This window comes from Phyllostomus discolor, chromosome 9, assembly GCF_004126475.2.
Source record: "Phyllostomus discolor isolate MPI-MPIP mPhyDis1 chromosome 9, mPhyDis1.pri.v3, whole genome shotgun sequence".
Lineage (NCBI taxonomy): Eukaryota > Metazoa > Chordata > Mammalia > Chiroptera > Phyllostomidae > Phyllostomus > Phyllostomus discolor.
The window spans coordinates 40127173-40140851 of record NC_040911.2 but is presented as its reverse complement, the minus strand read 5'-3'; the positions used below and the strand labels follow the sequence as shown (position 1 = coordinate 40140851).

Genomic DNA, 13679 nt, shown 5'->3' with positions numbered 1-13679 from the left:
CCACTGCCCCAGCCACTGCAATTAGGAAAGAAAAAAAGGCATCTGAATCAGAAAGGAGGCAGTACAAGTGTCACTCTTTGCAGGTGACATAATATTATATAAAAAACCCCTAAAGACTCCACCCCAAAATTGTTAGAACTAATAAATTAATTCAGTAAATTTGCAGGATGTAAAATCAACAAACAAAAATCTATTTTGTGTCTACACACTATAACAAACTATGAGAAAGAAATTAGGAAAGTAATCTCATTTACAATTACATCAAAAAAAATAAATAAATAAAGCACCTAGGAATAAATTTAAGCAAGAAACTAAAAGACCTGTACACTGAAAACTATAAAACATTCATGAAAGAAATTGAAGAAGACACAAATAAATGGCAAGATATTCCATGCTCATGGATTGGAAAAGTTAATATTGTTAAAATGTCTATACAATCCAAAGCAATCTACAGATTCAGTACAATTCCTATCAAATACCCAATGGCAGCTTTCACAGACATACAACAAACAATCCCAAAACTTATATGAAACAAAAAAGGTCCTGAGTAGCCAAAGCAGTATTGCGAAAGAAGGAAAAAGCTGAAGGCATCACACTTCCTGATTTCAAACTATATTGCAAAGCTACAGTAATCAAAACAGTATGGTGTTGGCATAAAAACACACTATAGATCAATGAAACAGACTAGAGAACCCAAATAAAAACCCATTCATATATGGCCAATGAATTTATGACAAAGGAGCCAAGAACATACAATGGGGAAAGGACCATCTCTTCTATAAATGGTGCAGAAAAGTGGATAGCCATATGCAAGAGAATAAAACTGTCTTATAGCATACACAAAAATTAACTCAAAATGGTTTAAAGACTTGAATATAAGACCTGAAACCATAAAACTCCCAGGAGAAAACAGGCAATAAGCTACCTGACACCTTAACATCTGTCTTGGCAATTAGTTTATGGATTTTTTACCAAAAGAAAAAGCAGCAAAAGTAAAAATAAACAAGGGGGACTATATCAAACTAAAAAGCTTCTGCATAGCAAAGGAAACCATCAGCAAAATGAAAATACAACCTACTGAATGGGAGAAATTTTTGCAAATCATAGATCATGTGGTAGGGGGCTAATATCCAAAATGTATAAAGGACTCATCAACTCTAATAAAAAAAAATCCAATTTAAAAATTTAAAAATGGGCAAATGATCTGAATAGATACTTTCCCAAAGACATACAGATGAACAACAAAGGCATTAAAAGATGCTCAACATTAGTAATCATCAGGAAAATGCAAATCAAAACCACAATAACATCACACCTGTTAGAATGGTCATCATAAAAAGAAAGAAAGGACAAGTGTTTGTGAGTATGTGGACAAAAGGGAACCTTTATGCACTGTGGGGAGACTGTAAATTGTTTCAGTCACTATGGAAAGCAGTAAGCGGTTTCCTCAAGAAATTAAAAATAGAACAGCCATCTGATCCAACAATTCCACTTCTGCGTATTTATCTAAAGAAAATGAAACACTAACTCTAAAAGATACATGCACCCCCACATTGCAGTATTAATTATAATAGCCAAGACATGGAAGCAACCTAAGCATCCAACAATGGATGAATGAATAAAGAAAATGTGATATATATACACAATGGGGTATTATTCAGCCATAAAAGAGAAGGAAAATCTTGCTATTTGTGACAACATGAATGGACTTTAAAGGTATAATGCTAGGTGAAATAAATCAGACAGGGAAAGACAAATGTGGTATGATATCATATGTGGAATCTACAAACAAATGGAACTCGTAGATACAGAGAACAGACAGGTGTTTGCCAGAGGCAAGGGTGAGAGGTAGGCAAAATGGGTGAAGGGAGTCAAAAGGTACAAACTTCCAGTTAAAAAATAAGTAAGTCATAGAGATATAATGTGCAGCATGATGACTATAGTTGACAACATTGCATTATACATTTGAAAGTTGCTAAAAGAAAAAATCTTCCAAGTTCTCATCATAAGAAAAATACATTTTTATAATAACACAATAGCAAGTTATCTTTATTTACTCAATTATTTCTTCTTTAGTGCATTGTTTTATTCTTTTAAAGTTATTTTTGTAGATTTATCAAGGTATAATTAACAAATAAAAATTGTATATATTTAAGGTGTATGATGTGATGTTCTGATATACATATACATTGGGAAATAATCACCACAATCAAGCTAATTAGCATATCCATCACTTCACATAGTTATCATTTGCCTTTTCTTTATGGTGTGAAAACTTAAGTTGCACCCTCTTAGCAAACTTCAAGTATACAGTACAATGTTATTAACACTAGTCACATTGCTGTACATTTTATCCAAGAAAAAATTGTCTTTAATTGTGCTAATGGAGCTAATGGATGTTAACTAAACCAATTGTGGTGATCATTTTGCAGTATAGTTGACCCTTGAACAACATGGGTTTGAACTGCAAGCTGGGAGATTTTTTTCAATATCTCCCCAGGTTTCACATTCTCAGATTCAACCAACCATGGATAGAAAACAGTATTTGTATGGAAAACTGTATTTTTGATACATAGTTGGGAATTTGTGAATGCCAGGGGCTGGCCACATACATTGTTTCACACCATTTTATATTAGGGACCTAAGCATCCATGGATTTTGGTATCCACAGGGAGTCCTAGAACCAAATCCCCACGGATACAGAGGAATAGATGAGGTTCTGGGGTAGTCAAGGTTATATATGGATTTTTTACTATGTGGGGGATCAGCACCCCTATGTTGTTCAGGGGTCAGCAGTTTATACAAATATCAAATTATTGTTTTGTGTACCTGAAAGTAATATAATGCTGTATGTCAATTATATCTCAATATTTTAAGTTGGGAATAAACAGAAACCTCAAGTATATTTTGCTCAAATTACTTTTGGTAGTAAGTGGGGCACAAATTATCTATCTATCCACTCAACACACATATATTAAATACCTTTGGTGTACCAGGCCCCAGTCCAGGTGATAAGGGTCTCAAGACCCATAAGGACCTCCCAGCACGGTCAGTTGCAGTGGAAGAACACAAATATCTGAACACGAAATTACAGTAGAGTGACAAGTTACTCAGATTTGTCATTTCTTTGCCTTGTTTGGTCATTTGGGGTTTGAGTTGGGACTAGGCTTCCCAGAATAGACTCCTTCAAAATAAAATTTACCTTTTATTTAATCTGCATAAGAACTTCTAGGCATTTATTTGAAAAAATAAGCATTATTGAATGATGTATTTTGGAATCTTTCCTATTAAAAAATCATGTTCCTTTTTTATTGTACATTAACATAATTCTTAAAAAAAAATTAACAGCCATCCTTTTTCCTTTCTTTTAGTACTAGCATCTTCATTATAATGGATTGTGATGTAATAACATGAGCAGATTTTTGGACAATTCTCAAAGGCAAAGGATACTTCCTTCTGATTGCATCACCTGCTTACCAGATTGAAAAAAGGCACTGAAAACGAATTACTGAAAACATTGACAGCTATTGTTTCTCACCATCTGCCATTACTCAAGGACTTTGGAACTAAAATGTTCCTCTAGTACGACATACTGATTTTCAGTATGCAAATGGACTGAATCACATAGATTTTTCAGCCAGTAACTGTACAGTTATGCAAATCATATCTTCCAAAGTATGGAATGCTCCAATCATAAAAAGATTATCATTGGTTATCAAGCTTTAGGAAGAACTTAAAAATATACTGTGTAAACAGTACCTTACATTTCTAAAATCCCAAATGTAGGAAAAATATGCAGACATAGAGATATATAGGCCAACTCTTAATAATATGAAATATACTTAAAGAGCTTTTAAAACTGTATTTTTGTAAAAAATATTTGCCTTTTTACAATTTTTTCCTTTTTTTTTTTTTGTCATTTTACCAATTAAACATGGAGCCAAAGGAAACAATATGGTACTAATAAAAACTCATAGGATTTGTCAGATTTAACTTTACCCAATGGCAAAGAATTTTTTTAGTTGTGGTTTTTTAAAAATAATTAAATATGTATGTGTACGTATATATTTTTTAATGCATCATTTCCTCAGAGGAGCCAATCATGTGAAATGTCTAGAAATGTCCTTAAGGTTTTGCCAGTGTAGGTCAAGCCTGAGCATATCCATGGCTCAGTCAAGTGGGCTGTGCATTGAGCCCGTCACCAACTGACACCCTTGCTGTGTGCCTGGCAGGCCCAGAGTTTAACTCAGGATGTGCGTCTTCTTCGTTTTGGTGGAGCCAACGGTTGGTGGAAAGGCATCTGTTGGGAAAAGTGGAGCACTTGAATCTGGCTATCTAGAAGACCCTGTTTTATGGGCGAGGTATTGGACCCATACCAGAGCTGATACTGTCAGGAAAGTATGGTGTCACATCAGCCAAAGGCAGAGATGCTAGAAAGATGGGGACAACTATGTGCTACCTGGAAAGTTTGTTTACTTAAGTCAGGTTCTAAAAAAACATAATTCCAAGGCATATGCATGACAAAATGCAAGAATAAACTTTTGGCCATTTTGTTGAACTCTTGCAAAGAACCTTTCCTCTGAGCCTCTTTTACTCCTTGATTGCCACGGAAAAGTCTAACATGAACTGTGCTAAAAAAAAAAAAAGTACTAGATATAACTGATGCACAAAGGTAAGATTTCCATCCAACAGATTCCTTGTCCTCCCCTCCCAAGCTCCCCAGGCAGTGCTGCTACCCATTCCAAATACACCGGTAAAAGAATAAAGACAGTTTGACTTTTATACCTGCAGCTGTGTGGACTGTGTTGTCTTGCTCCTGGTCAACATTGGGGCCATCTCTGCAGCTCAGGAACGGCCATCCGCTCAGCACCTTTATGCCCTGCCATCCTGTCCACGTGGCCTGGTCAGGCGGTAGAACCAACTATCATGCGGGCCCTGCAACACAGAGCAGGCACTGGACTCTGGTAGCTCTTCAGGCCCAAAACCTTTTATAGACTAAACTCAATCCTCTTTTTCATCCTCCCCCTAATTTTTTAAGGCTTGTTCAGAAGCAACTTGAAATTAAATGTCTGATGCCATCATCAGAGAAGAATAGTGCTAGCTCCCGCAACTGAGATTCAGGTGCCTCTCGCAGCCCAGATAATAACTTATCAAGTGCTTATCATTTCTGTCAGGCACTGTAGGGAGGACTTCAGTCACATGATCTCAGGTCATCCTCCCAGCAGCCCTATGAAGTAGGACTTACTACACTTTCCATTTTATAGAGAAAGGAGCAGCTCAAGGAGGTGATGTGATTTGCTGGGTCACATCATCACCAAGGGTTCAGAATTGAGCTTTGAAAACATCCTGCTTTTCTTCAACTACCAGGGTCCTTCTTAATAGCTCACTGAATAAAAAACTACATGAATCACATATTACAAGATCCCTCATGTACTCCTTTGTATATTTAGCTATTTACACACCAAGTTTCTATTCACCCACTCACAACTGATACTCTTTTGGAAGGAAAGTTTTGGTAAATTCTCCTTTGGTAAATATGATGAGGTTTCCAGGCATCTGACTTGCTACATGCTATGGGCTGATGGAAACTATTTTTCTTTTGAAATGGCTCTTGAAAGAATGAGTGCTCAACCAGAGGAGAGAAACCTCTTTGATAATGTTCACCAACTCTCCCCCATCCTTCCAAATTTGTAGTAGTTAGAATTTAAGCTAAAGCAGATGACGAATAATAAGAGCCACTCACATTTAAAAAAACCCAACAGATGTTTAAGGAAGTGGAAAGCTATCAGGTACAGATACCAAGCATGTGTATTTTGCCTCAGATTACAAACCTGATCTCTATTTAAAAAGCAGTGAGCTCATTTATGACTCACACAACATTAGTTTAAATATATTTACTACTTTCACATACATTATCTCTTCCAATCTTGGTGCAAAACCTACAGTCGTTAACTCCAGAAATGAGCAAACAGAGGCTAATTCGAAGACTTGGCTGTTCACTTTGCTGTCACAGTCCTTTTCAAAAATTCAAATCCAATCAGGTTCCTCATTCTTACATCCGTAAATCCAAGTCCATCCTGCCCCTCACCTGCAGCTCACAATCTTCCAAAGGGTCTGAGTTGCCTACGGGACATCCATGCAAGGGCCATACAGCCCTTGGTGACCAGGTCCCAGCCACACCTCCCACCTTCCCTCTAGCTGCAACTCCACCTGCCCTCACCCACCACACACCAGAACAGCCTGCACTTTCCTCCATACTCTTTCCTACCCCTTCCTCTACCTGGATTTCCTTTCCTACTTTTTTTTTTTTACCTGGAATGTACCTCCTTTAAGACTGAGTTCAAGCATCACTTCTTGTCTGAATCATTTCCCAACAAACGCACCCTGAAGGTAGAGCTGGTCCCTCCTTCCAGGTCAAACGCTATGCACAAGTGCTCTGGGTATCATGGAAGAAAACTCTTCACTGCCTAGATAATCTACAGGTTATTTAAGAAGCCTAAAAATCACTGAATCAAGAAGAGAGAAAGATGAATGTAGCCAATTATGAAATCTTAAAAAGAACTGAAGATTGAGAAAAGCCAAACAGGAGAAGTGAAGGAGTTCATGTTGATAGCTGGTTATTATGTATCCACTATATTTAATGTATGTATTATAGTATACATATTATTCCATCAAAATGTTTGGAAGATTAAGTAAAAAAATCAGATGGTAAAACAGATTCATTCTATTTACCAATATATGGCCAAGTTAGGGAAAAGCTCTAGAAACTTTCTCAACGGCAGCGGGATGAAGTACCTCTTTTCTTACGGTTATGCTCAACAGTTTTAGAAGTACAGGTGAACCTTTTTCAATCTTTTTTAACAAGATGTTTCTTTGTACAATAGCAACATTTTCCTGGGAAGAATCACTTAATGGCATGGCATCATATTTATTTTATAAATCATGAAGCAGATGTTAAAAAGTTTTTGTACCACCTGTTCATCCTTTTCCTCCCCCTATACATCCTTGTTCAAATAAGTACATAGCATGCCTGGGTTACACCATGTAGGCAAAAGTCCAGAGAAAAACGAGCTTTGGAATACCAACATTAATTCACCAGAGGCAGAGCCTTTGGTTTTCAAATTTTTCAGTGAATGAGGCTGTGAATGAACTGTCTCAGTCCAGCCCTGCTGCCAGGGCCAGGATTGTGTCCCAGTCTCCAGCCTTCCTCTGAGGACTTATTAGCCCTGAGTGTGCAAAGCAGGGATACCCCATGCAACCTGGGCAAGAGACAGCTGTCAGGGAGACTTCTGCCAGCAGCTCATCCAGACAGGTCCTTAAGTGGGCTTAACCAAAGGGTCTCCATTTAGTCCTCTCGGCAGGAATGGAGAATTGCCCTTTGGCCAGTTTTCCAAACCTTGGTGCCAGAGTATGCTGTATTCTTTAAGCATTGCTCATTGTCGTGACACACAAAATCATGCCTGGTAGCTGCAGGGAATTATACAATTCTTAAAATCAATTATTGTGTCCTGGAGCAAAGGAACTAGGCCAGGCCCCATGTAAATAAGCACGAAGTGCTGACTCTGTAGTAGCTATGAGAGCACCTACTATGGGTTAGGAACATGACATAAACTATCTCCAATCCCTGTGTAAAGAAAGTGAAAGCCAGACAGGTTAAGTAATTTTCCCAAAAGCTGAGATTTGAGCCCATGGTCACTGAGCCCCTCCCCTGCCAGGCTGTCTCTTACACTCCAGCAGTGACCTTCCTGTCAGCCTGGGCTTTTTGTGCTATATTTTGTTCTTTGCCACAAGAAGTCAGTCAAGCCCCCGAGATCACCTCTCTCCTACAGAATCAGGGAGTTAATGGACCAATCCCAATTTGCACACTAGATAAAATTACTAGACTAAACCCTTTGTTGTCAAAGAGCAAACAGGCCAAAGTCAACCTGGCGCCCAACACCATGAAAGTCCAGGGGAATCTAGTTTGCAGAAACCACCCAAGATTCTAGAGATGCTGCACCTCTCACAGAGTTCTCTTAATTGGTGTCAAATAAGAGATGGGCTTTGGAGCCAACCAGCCCAGGTTTGAATCCTGTTCTCTACTTCCTACATGTGAGACACACTCAACAAGAAGCAAATACCTCTCTCCTCTCAACTTCTTTTCCCACCAGGCCCTCTGCTCACATACAGATCCAGCCTCAATCTTGCTTGTTCTGATATGATTAGGGAGCATCTGCATTGACAAATGGCTCACTAATAATGTTTCCTTTCAAAGTATCAGATGGGGGTGACATTGCAAAAACTAAAATTGGGATATTTCTTCTCCCTTAGACCAAGTAAATACTGAAAAAATTAATTTATACCTCTTTGTGTTATCCCTTCTATTAGGTATCAGAGTAGAGGTGCCTATCAATTTGTACTAATTATAGATTTGGCTTCCGAAATAAAGACTCCAAATAGTGGCAGCGTAAATAAGGTGGAGGCATCTTTCCCCAGCACCTACTATGTGCATTAACACCTCAGGGAGCCACCCTCCTAGTGTCTCCTTGCTCTGCCATCCAGAATCATCCTCTTTCACAAGAGGGCTCAGCAGCACACCCATAATCCAGGAAGCAGGCATGAGAGAGGTGGAGAAGAAATGAATCACTTTAAGATTAGAAACTGCATACATCACTTCCATTCACATCTCTTTAGCCAGAACTTAGTCAAATAAGTACAGGGAAGGCTAGGAAATGTAGTCTTTGTTTGGGAAATAAAGTCACATGCCATTCTATTAAGACAAAAGGATGGGAGCCTGGGTTTGGGTGGGAGGGAGTATAAATAGTAGCTGTACATCCAAAGTTGCCAATACTACCCCCCTTCCTATACAACATATCTTCCACCTTGCTGTCCTATGGAGACTGGTGGACTGAATTACTGGTTCCAATTTTTTATACATCACTGTACCCACCTCTTTGTCATGTGACATGGCAATTCCCTCATCTCCCTAGGAGGCATGCACCTTTCTGTCCCTTGACTTGGGTTCAGCTGTATGATTTGTTTTGGCTGGTATTGGTGGATGTGACATGACCAAGTGCTAGGGTACCAGGGTTTGCCCTCTTGCACATCTGCTGTCACCTTTGAGGAGGGCTTCCCCTAGATAGCTGCTGTTCCTGTGGCCTGGGCTCTAGAATGAACAAACATGGGGCAAAGCTACCCCAGCTGAGACAGACCTGGGGCAAGAAGCAGAGCCAGCACAGCTTTCGGAGCCTGCCGCAGAGCTGCCCAGCAAAGTCCACTGAGATAAGCCAACCCATAGACCTGTGAAGATAAGTGCTTAATGCTATTTGTGTTCCATTGGGATTTGTGGTTATTACACAGCATTAGTGGAGCAACACCTAACTGATACAGGTCCTTGAGCTTTAACCTATGCTGTTTTTCTATTTGTCCCTTCAGATCCCTTCAACACAGTTCTCTGAGCTATGGGAGGTATATCTTTATGGGCTCCCTTAGCCTCTGGCTTCCACCTGGGTTGGACCATGAGAGGCATTAGCAGGAGAGAGGAGGTGAAGTAGGGATATTTATTTCCCCGGCTTCCTCTCTGAAGGTCACCAGAGATGGGTTGCACACCTCTCCCAAAGACCACATCTCTGTCAGGTGGTCCAGCTCTCTCTCTGGGTCCAAGGGTGGAAACTTCATCTTATCCCTAGTAATGGCTAGCAGCTGTCACTAGTGCCAAGATTCTGCACTGTCCTTTTTTGTTTTCTCTGAGCCCTGCTTACATCTTTGTCAAATGCCCCTTCATTTTTCCCCAATTACCCACTTTGAGGGTGCCATCTTTTTCTGGTTGGATCCTGCCTAAACCCCACCTCCACCTCCAAGGCCTTTGCTCATCCTATACCTTAGCCTCTACCCTGCCATGAAGTGTATCCTCCTTTTCATGGGTCCAAATGTGCTCCCTTCCAAGGCAAACCCCTTTCAAGATACTTCCTTCAAAGTCTCTAGGCCCCAGAGAGGCCTCCCTTCCCTTGATTCCCCCAAGATCTACCACCTGTACCACATCACCAACACTTTGTTTCATACAAGAACACAGCAGTCTGTAAATTGTTCTCTGGGGGTCCCAGGACTCCTGTGAAGCTGCCACAGTGGTTGAAAGGAGAGCAGGTGGGACTCCAGATCATTATCCATATGGCTACATATTTATCTCATATATGAGGTATCATTTGAGGTTCTTTTTTTTAAGTTTGAAAACTTCGATGCAGTACAATAGCCTTAAATTTTTATGCATATAGACCTTATCCACCCCAAATGAGCAAGATGAATTTAAATGTCTCCAAAATCAAAGGATTGATTTGTGTTCTCCCTTTGTTTGAGGGGCAGATGAATGATGGACAGATGGAAGGATGGATGGATGGATGGATGGATGGAGGAATGGATGGCGGAATGGATGGAAGGATGAATAGATGCATGAATGAAAGGGCCCCCCATCATAAATAATCTCTCCTCAAGTTCTGCCTTTTCTTCAGGAACTGTAGGAATATGTCTTTTCGCTCCCACATAAATCCCACTGGAAGCATCTCTCCTGGAATTTCAACCAAACTCCAACAGGCCCACTAAAGGCCAGAAGGGATGTGGGAGCGGCTGTGCAGACTTAGCCGCGCTGGACAGCTCCAGACCCCACTGCTGAGACCTGACGGGAGAGGGGCACAGATGAGTAGCACAGAAGCCTGATGCTGTGGGAAATGCTGTTCAAATACACCAAAAGCGAGAAAGAGTCCCCATTGAACTTGCAAACCTGTTTTTAAAAATCTATAATCCTTCCCCCAACAAAGATTTCCTAGCTCCAACCTTCCACCATGATGTTCATAAATAGTAAAATAAATAATAATTTTTCGCTTGCCTAATCAGCATATACAATGGTTATATGTGCTGTAGCACTCACATTACCTTGTTTTTGATGGTACAAATAGTTATGTTTCTACATAACTATTTGCTATGCACCCCTTTAGACAATACCATGTTAAAAGAAGCTCTTTTTTTCTCCAAAGGTATAATTTAGGGCCCATTTTATAAAATAGTCTGGGTTTGAGGTCCTATAAAATGCCACTTACTTTATCCTCTGCAAAATGATAATAATTTTACACTGGAACTTCCCCTATTTTGACCCTATACCTAAAACTTGACTGGGTAAAATGTACCAAGAGTCCTGAATCAGTAGGCACAAGAAATGATGACCAGCACCCTCATACAGACCCTTGCATTCCTTAAAAAGGAAAAAAACACCTAGAAAAACTGATTGATAGGTGAGAAGGAAGGAAGGAAGGAAAGAAGAGATAGGTACATAGATAATATATAGAATGGAAGACAGAGATTGAAAATCAGCTAGGAGAAAGCTGTTACTTTTTTTTTTAACCCAGAGTCCATTTGAAGGAGTTTTTTACATGGGAAAAGTACTGCCCTTAAAAGTCCACCCAAGTCCTCCACCAACCCTCAACACTCACTTTTAAACTCTGTAGCTATAATGTTTAGAAATTATAGAGCCCCAGAAATTACTTTTTCCTGTTTTCATTTTCCATTGCAGGCAAGAAGATCATGTGTGTTGCATTTTTCACAGTCGGTGGTACGATTTGGCATCTTGGTCAACTTGCCCTGGCATTTGGGATTGCAGCTTTTCTCCTCCTGTGGGGACATTTCCCTCCCTTGGCAATTCAGGTCAAGAATGTGCACCCTGGGACAATGGGCACTTAGTAAGACCAGAGGTGGGGGAGCCAGGAACCCAGAATGTTATCCAAACAAAGGTTGGAAAGGAACTTCCCCAGGAATAGATCTGCCAGGGGCAGGCTGGTCCCCTCAACTTGAAACCCCTACAGGAAGACACCTGGCACCAGTGAAAAGCAGGCAAGGTTGATCTTCTGAATGAACATGTGAATGAACTTTGGGGTCTTACTTGGCCTTCCTGGTCTAGCCCCTTGTTATTTTTGAAAAGTAATCTTATACTTAGTGTTTGAGATTATGTTAAGAAAATACCACTTCTCATAAGAAAATAAACCAACCCTCAAGATTAGCACTTGAAGGATAATGTTCTGGACCACACAACCTAATATGTCCCCTGAGCTTCATTCTCCTGGGGCCCCTACTGATTCTGTAATAGGGTACAGGGTGAGGGGTGCCCTGGGAAAAATAGGAGGAAAAAAACACAAGCTTTGGTTGGGGGATGGGGGAGAGGATGGTAGGGCTTAAGATACTTTTCATAGCAAAGGCTAGTTTAATAGCTGTGCTGCCACTTCAGGACAAGGTGGGCGTGACTTGAAGGGTGTATCCTGACTCATGAGATAGCCAGGGGAAGCAGGTTCTCTACCCACCCATCCCCCTACCCCCACACCCCCACCATCACCAAGCCACTCTTGCCCTGACTTGGGATGGCAGCTGAATGAATGTAAATTATACAGGAGAACTGGCAAATGTCGCTCGTTGTGGGTCCAGTCAGAGACTGAAGTCACATAGGAAGTTCCAGGTCAGGATTTAAAACTAAGTATAGGCAGCCATGAGAGAGTTTGGCCATATGGCTTAGAAGGGAGTAGAAGAGCCAGGAGAGGGCTATGATGCAGCTGGTAATGAAGGCAGATTTCGGCAGGCTGCTGGTAGTGAGACAGGAGCCATTAGGGCTGTAGGACCTGGTCTGCCATGGGCTGGTAAGAAGGCAGACAGGCTGCTTTGATTGTGCTGACTCTAGCGGACTCCAAAGCCATCAAGGACCCTTCCTTGCAAGACTCAGACCTGCTGCCTTGCAGATTCGGACTTTACCTGTACTCTTGGGACATGTGCCTCCCTGGACTTCACCATGATCCAATAGAACACAGGACATGCTTTCCTGGACTATTACATGGAGGCTGATGACAACATACCCCAGATCCTGAAGGAGAGAGCTGCTGTGTGAGGATGATGACTTTGGTACCTTCCAGAGAACTATTTGTGCAGCCAGCTTAAAATAAGAATATGGGGAACTATCAGGCTTGCTTTTGGCTTGTAGCCTTTTGGGGAACAAAGAAAGTGCTGGATCTCATGGGGAAGGAGGGCTCCGAGCATAAGTGCTCTGAGCACCCCCAAGTTGGAATATTATAAATAAAGACCTGCTCCTTCCAATATTGATTGGTGGGTCATGCACCAAGGTGCCAGGTGAACAGGCCCCCATCTGCTTGGTGACAATCCCTGCTGTTACCACAGAGAAAAAGGAACACTGCTCCTTCCACACTCACACCCAGTATGGACCAGATGCTTTCCTTTCATTCCCCATGTCAGAAGGTCTGAAGAAAGCTTTACACTGAAGACTAGGGTACAACAAAAGACAAATAGTGGCAGGGAGCGTCCAGTCCCTACATGACTAGGGAAGATTCTAGGGAAAAGAGGTCTCATCTGGACTACTACTCCTTTCCTGGCTCCAGGTTGCTACCAGACATCACCTTTAAAGCCCTCCATCAAGGAGCACCTCTTGGCATCCAGCCTCCTGAAGTGCCCCTCTCCTGCCTGCAGAGGTCCCTGGGTCCATGCTGAGACACCTGTCATTAACACAAAGACAGACTGCAGGCAAGATTCCAACCTCTCCCTTCAGGGGTCTGCACCATAACTAAATCTAATGAAACCCCAAGGCCATTAATATGAGAACAGAGGCAGGGTAGGGGGGGAGATGGTAAACTTCAGTAAAAAGTCTGGGAAAGTAATAC

At 41.1% G+C, this 13679-nt stretch overlaps 1 protein-coding gene and 1 long non-coding RNA gene across 2 annotated transcripts in view; one reads left to right on the top strand and one right to left on the bottom strand.

The window, feature by feature from the left end:
* COLEC12 (collectin subfamily member 12) overlaps window positions 1-4782 on the top strand; it is a 207122-nt gene extending 202340 nt beyond the window's left edge. The window contains exon 10 of the mRNA XM_036009233.1: window positions 3372-4782. Coding sequence (XP_035865126.1) covers window positions 3372-3391 — 20 coding nt within the window. The 3' untranslated portion in view covers window positions 3392-4782. The remainder of the gene's footprint in view (window positions 1-3371) is intronic.
* LOC118496705 lies at window positions 2758-12304 on the bottom strand. Its single transcript, XR_004899264.1, has 3 exons — window positions 11512-12304; window positions 4786-4935; window positions 2758-3076 (listed from the first exon to the last, which is right to left on the bottom strand). It is a non-coding gene; the product is annotated as an uncharacterized LOC118496705 (long non-coding RNA).
* Window positions 12305-13679: the final 1375 nt, after the last annotated feature.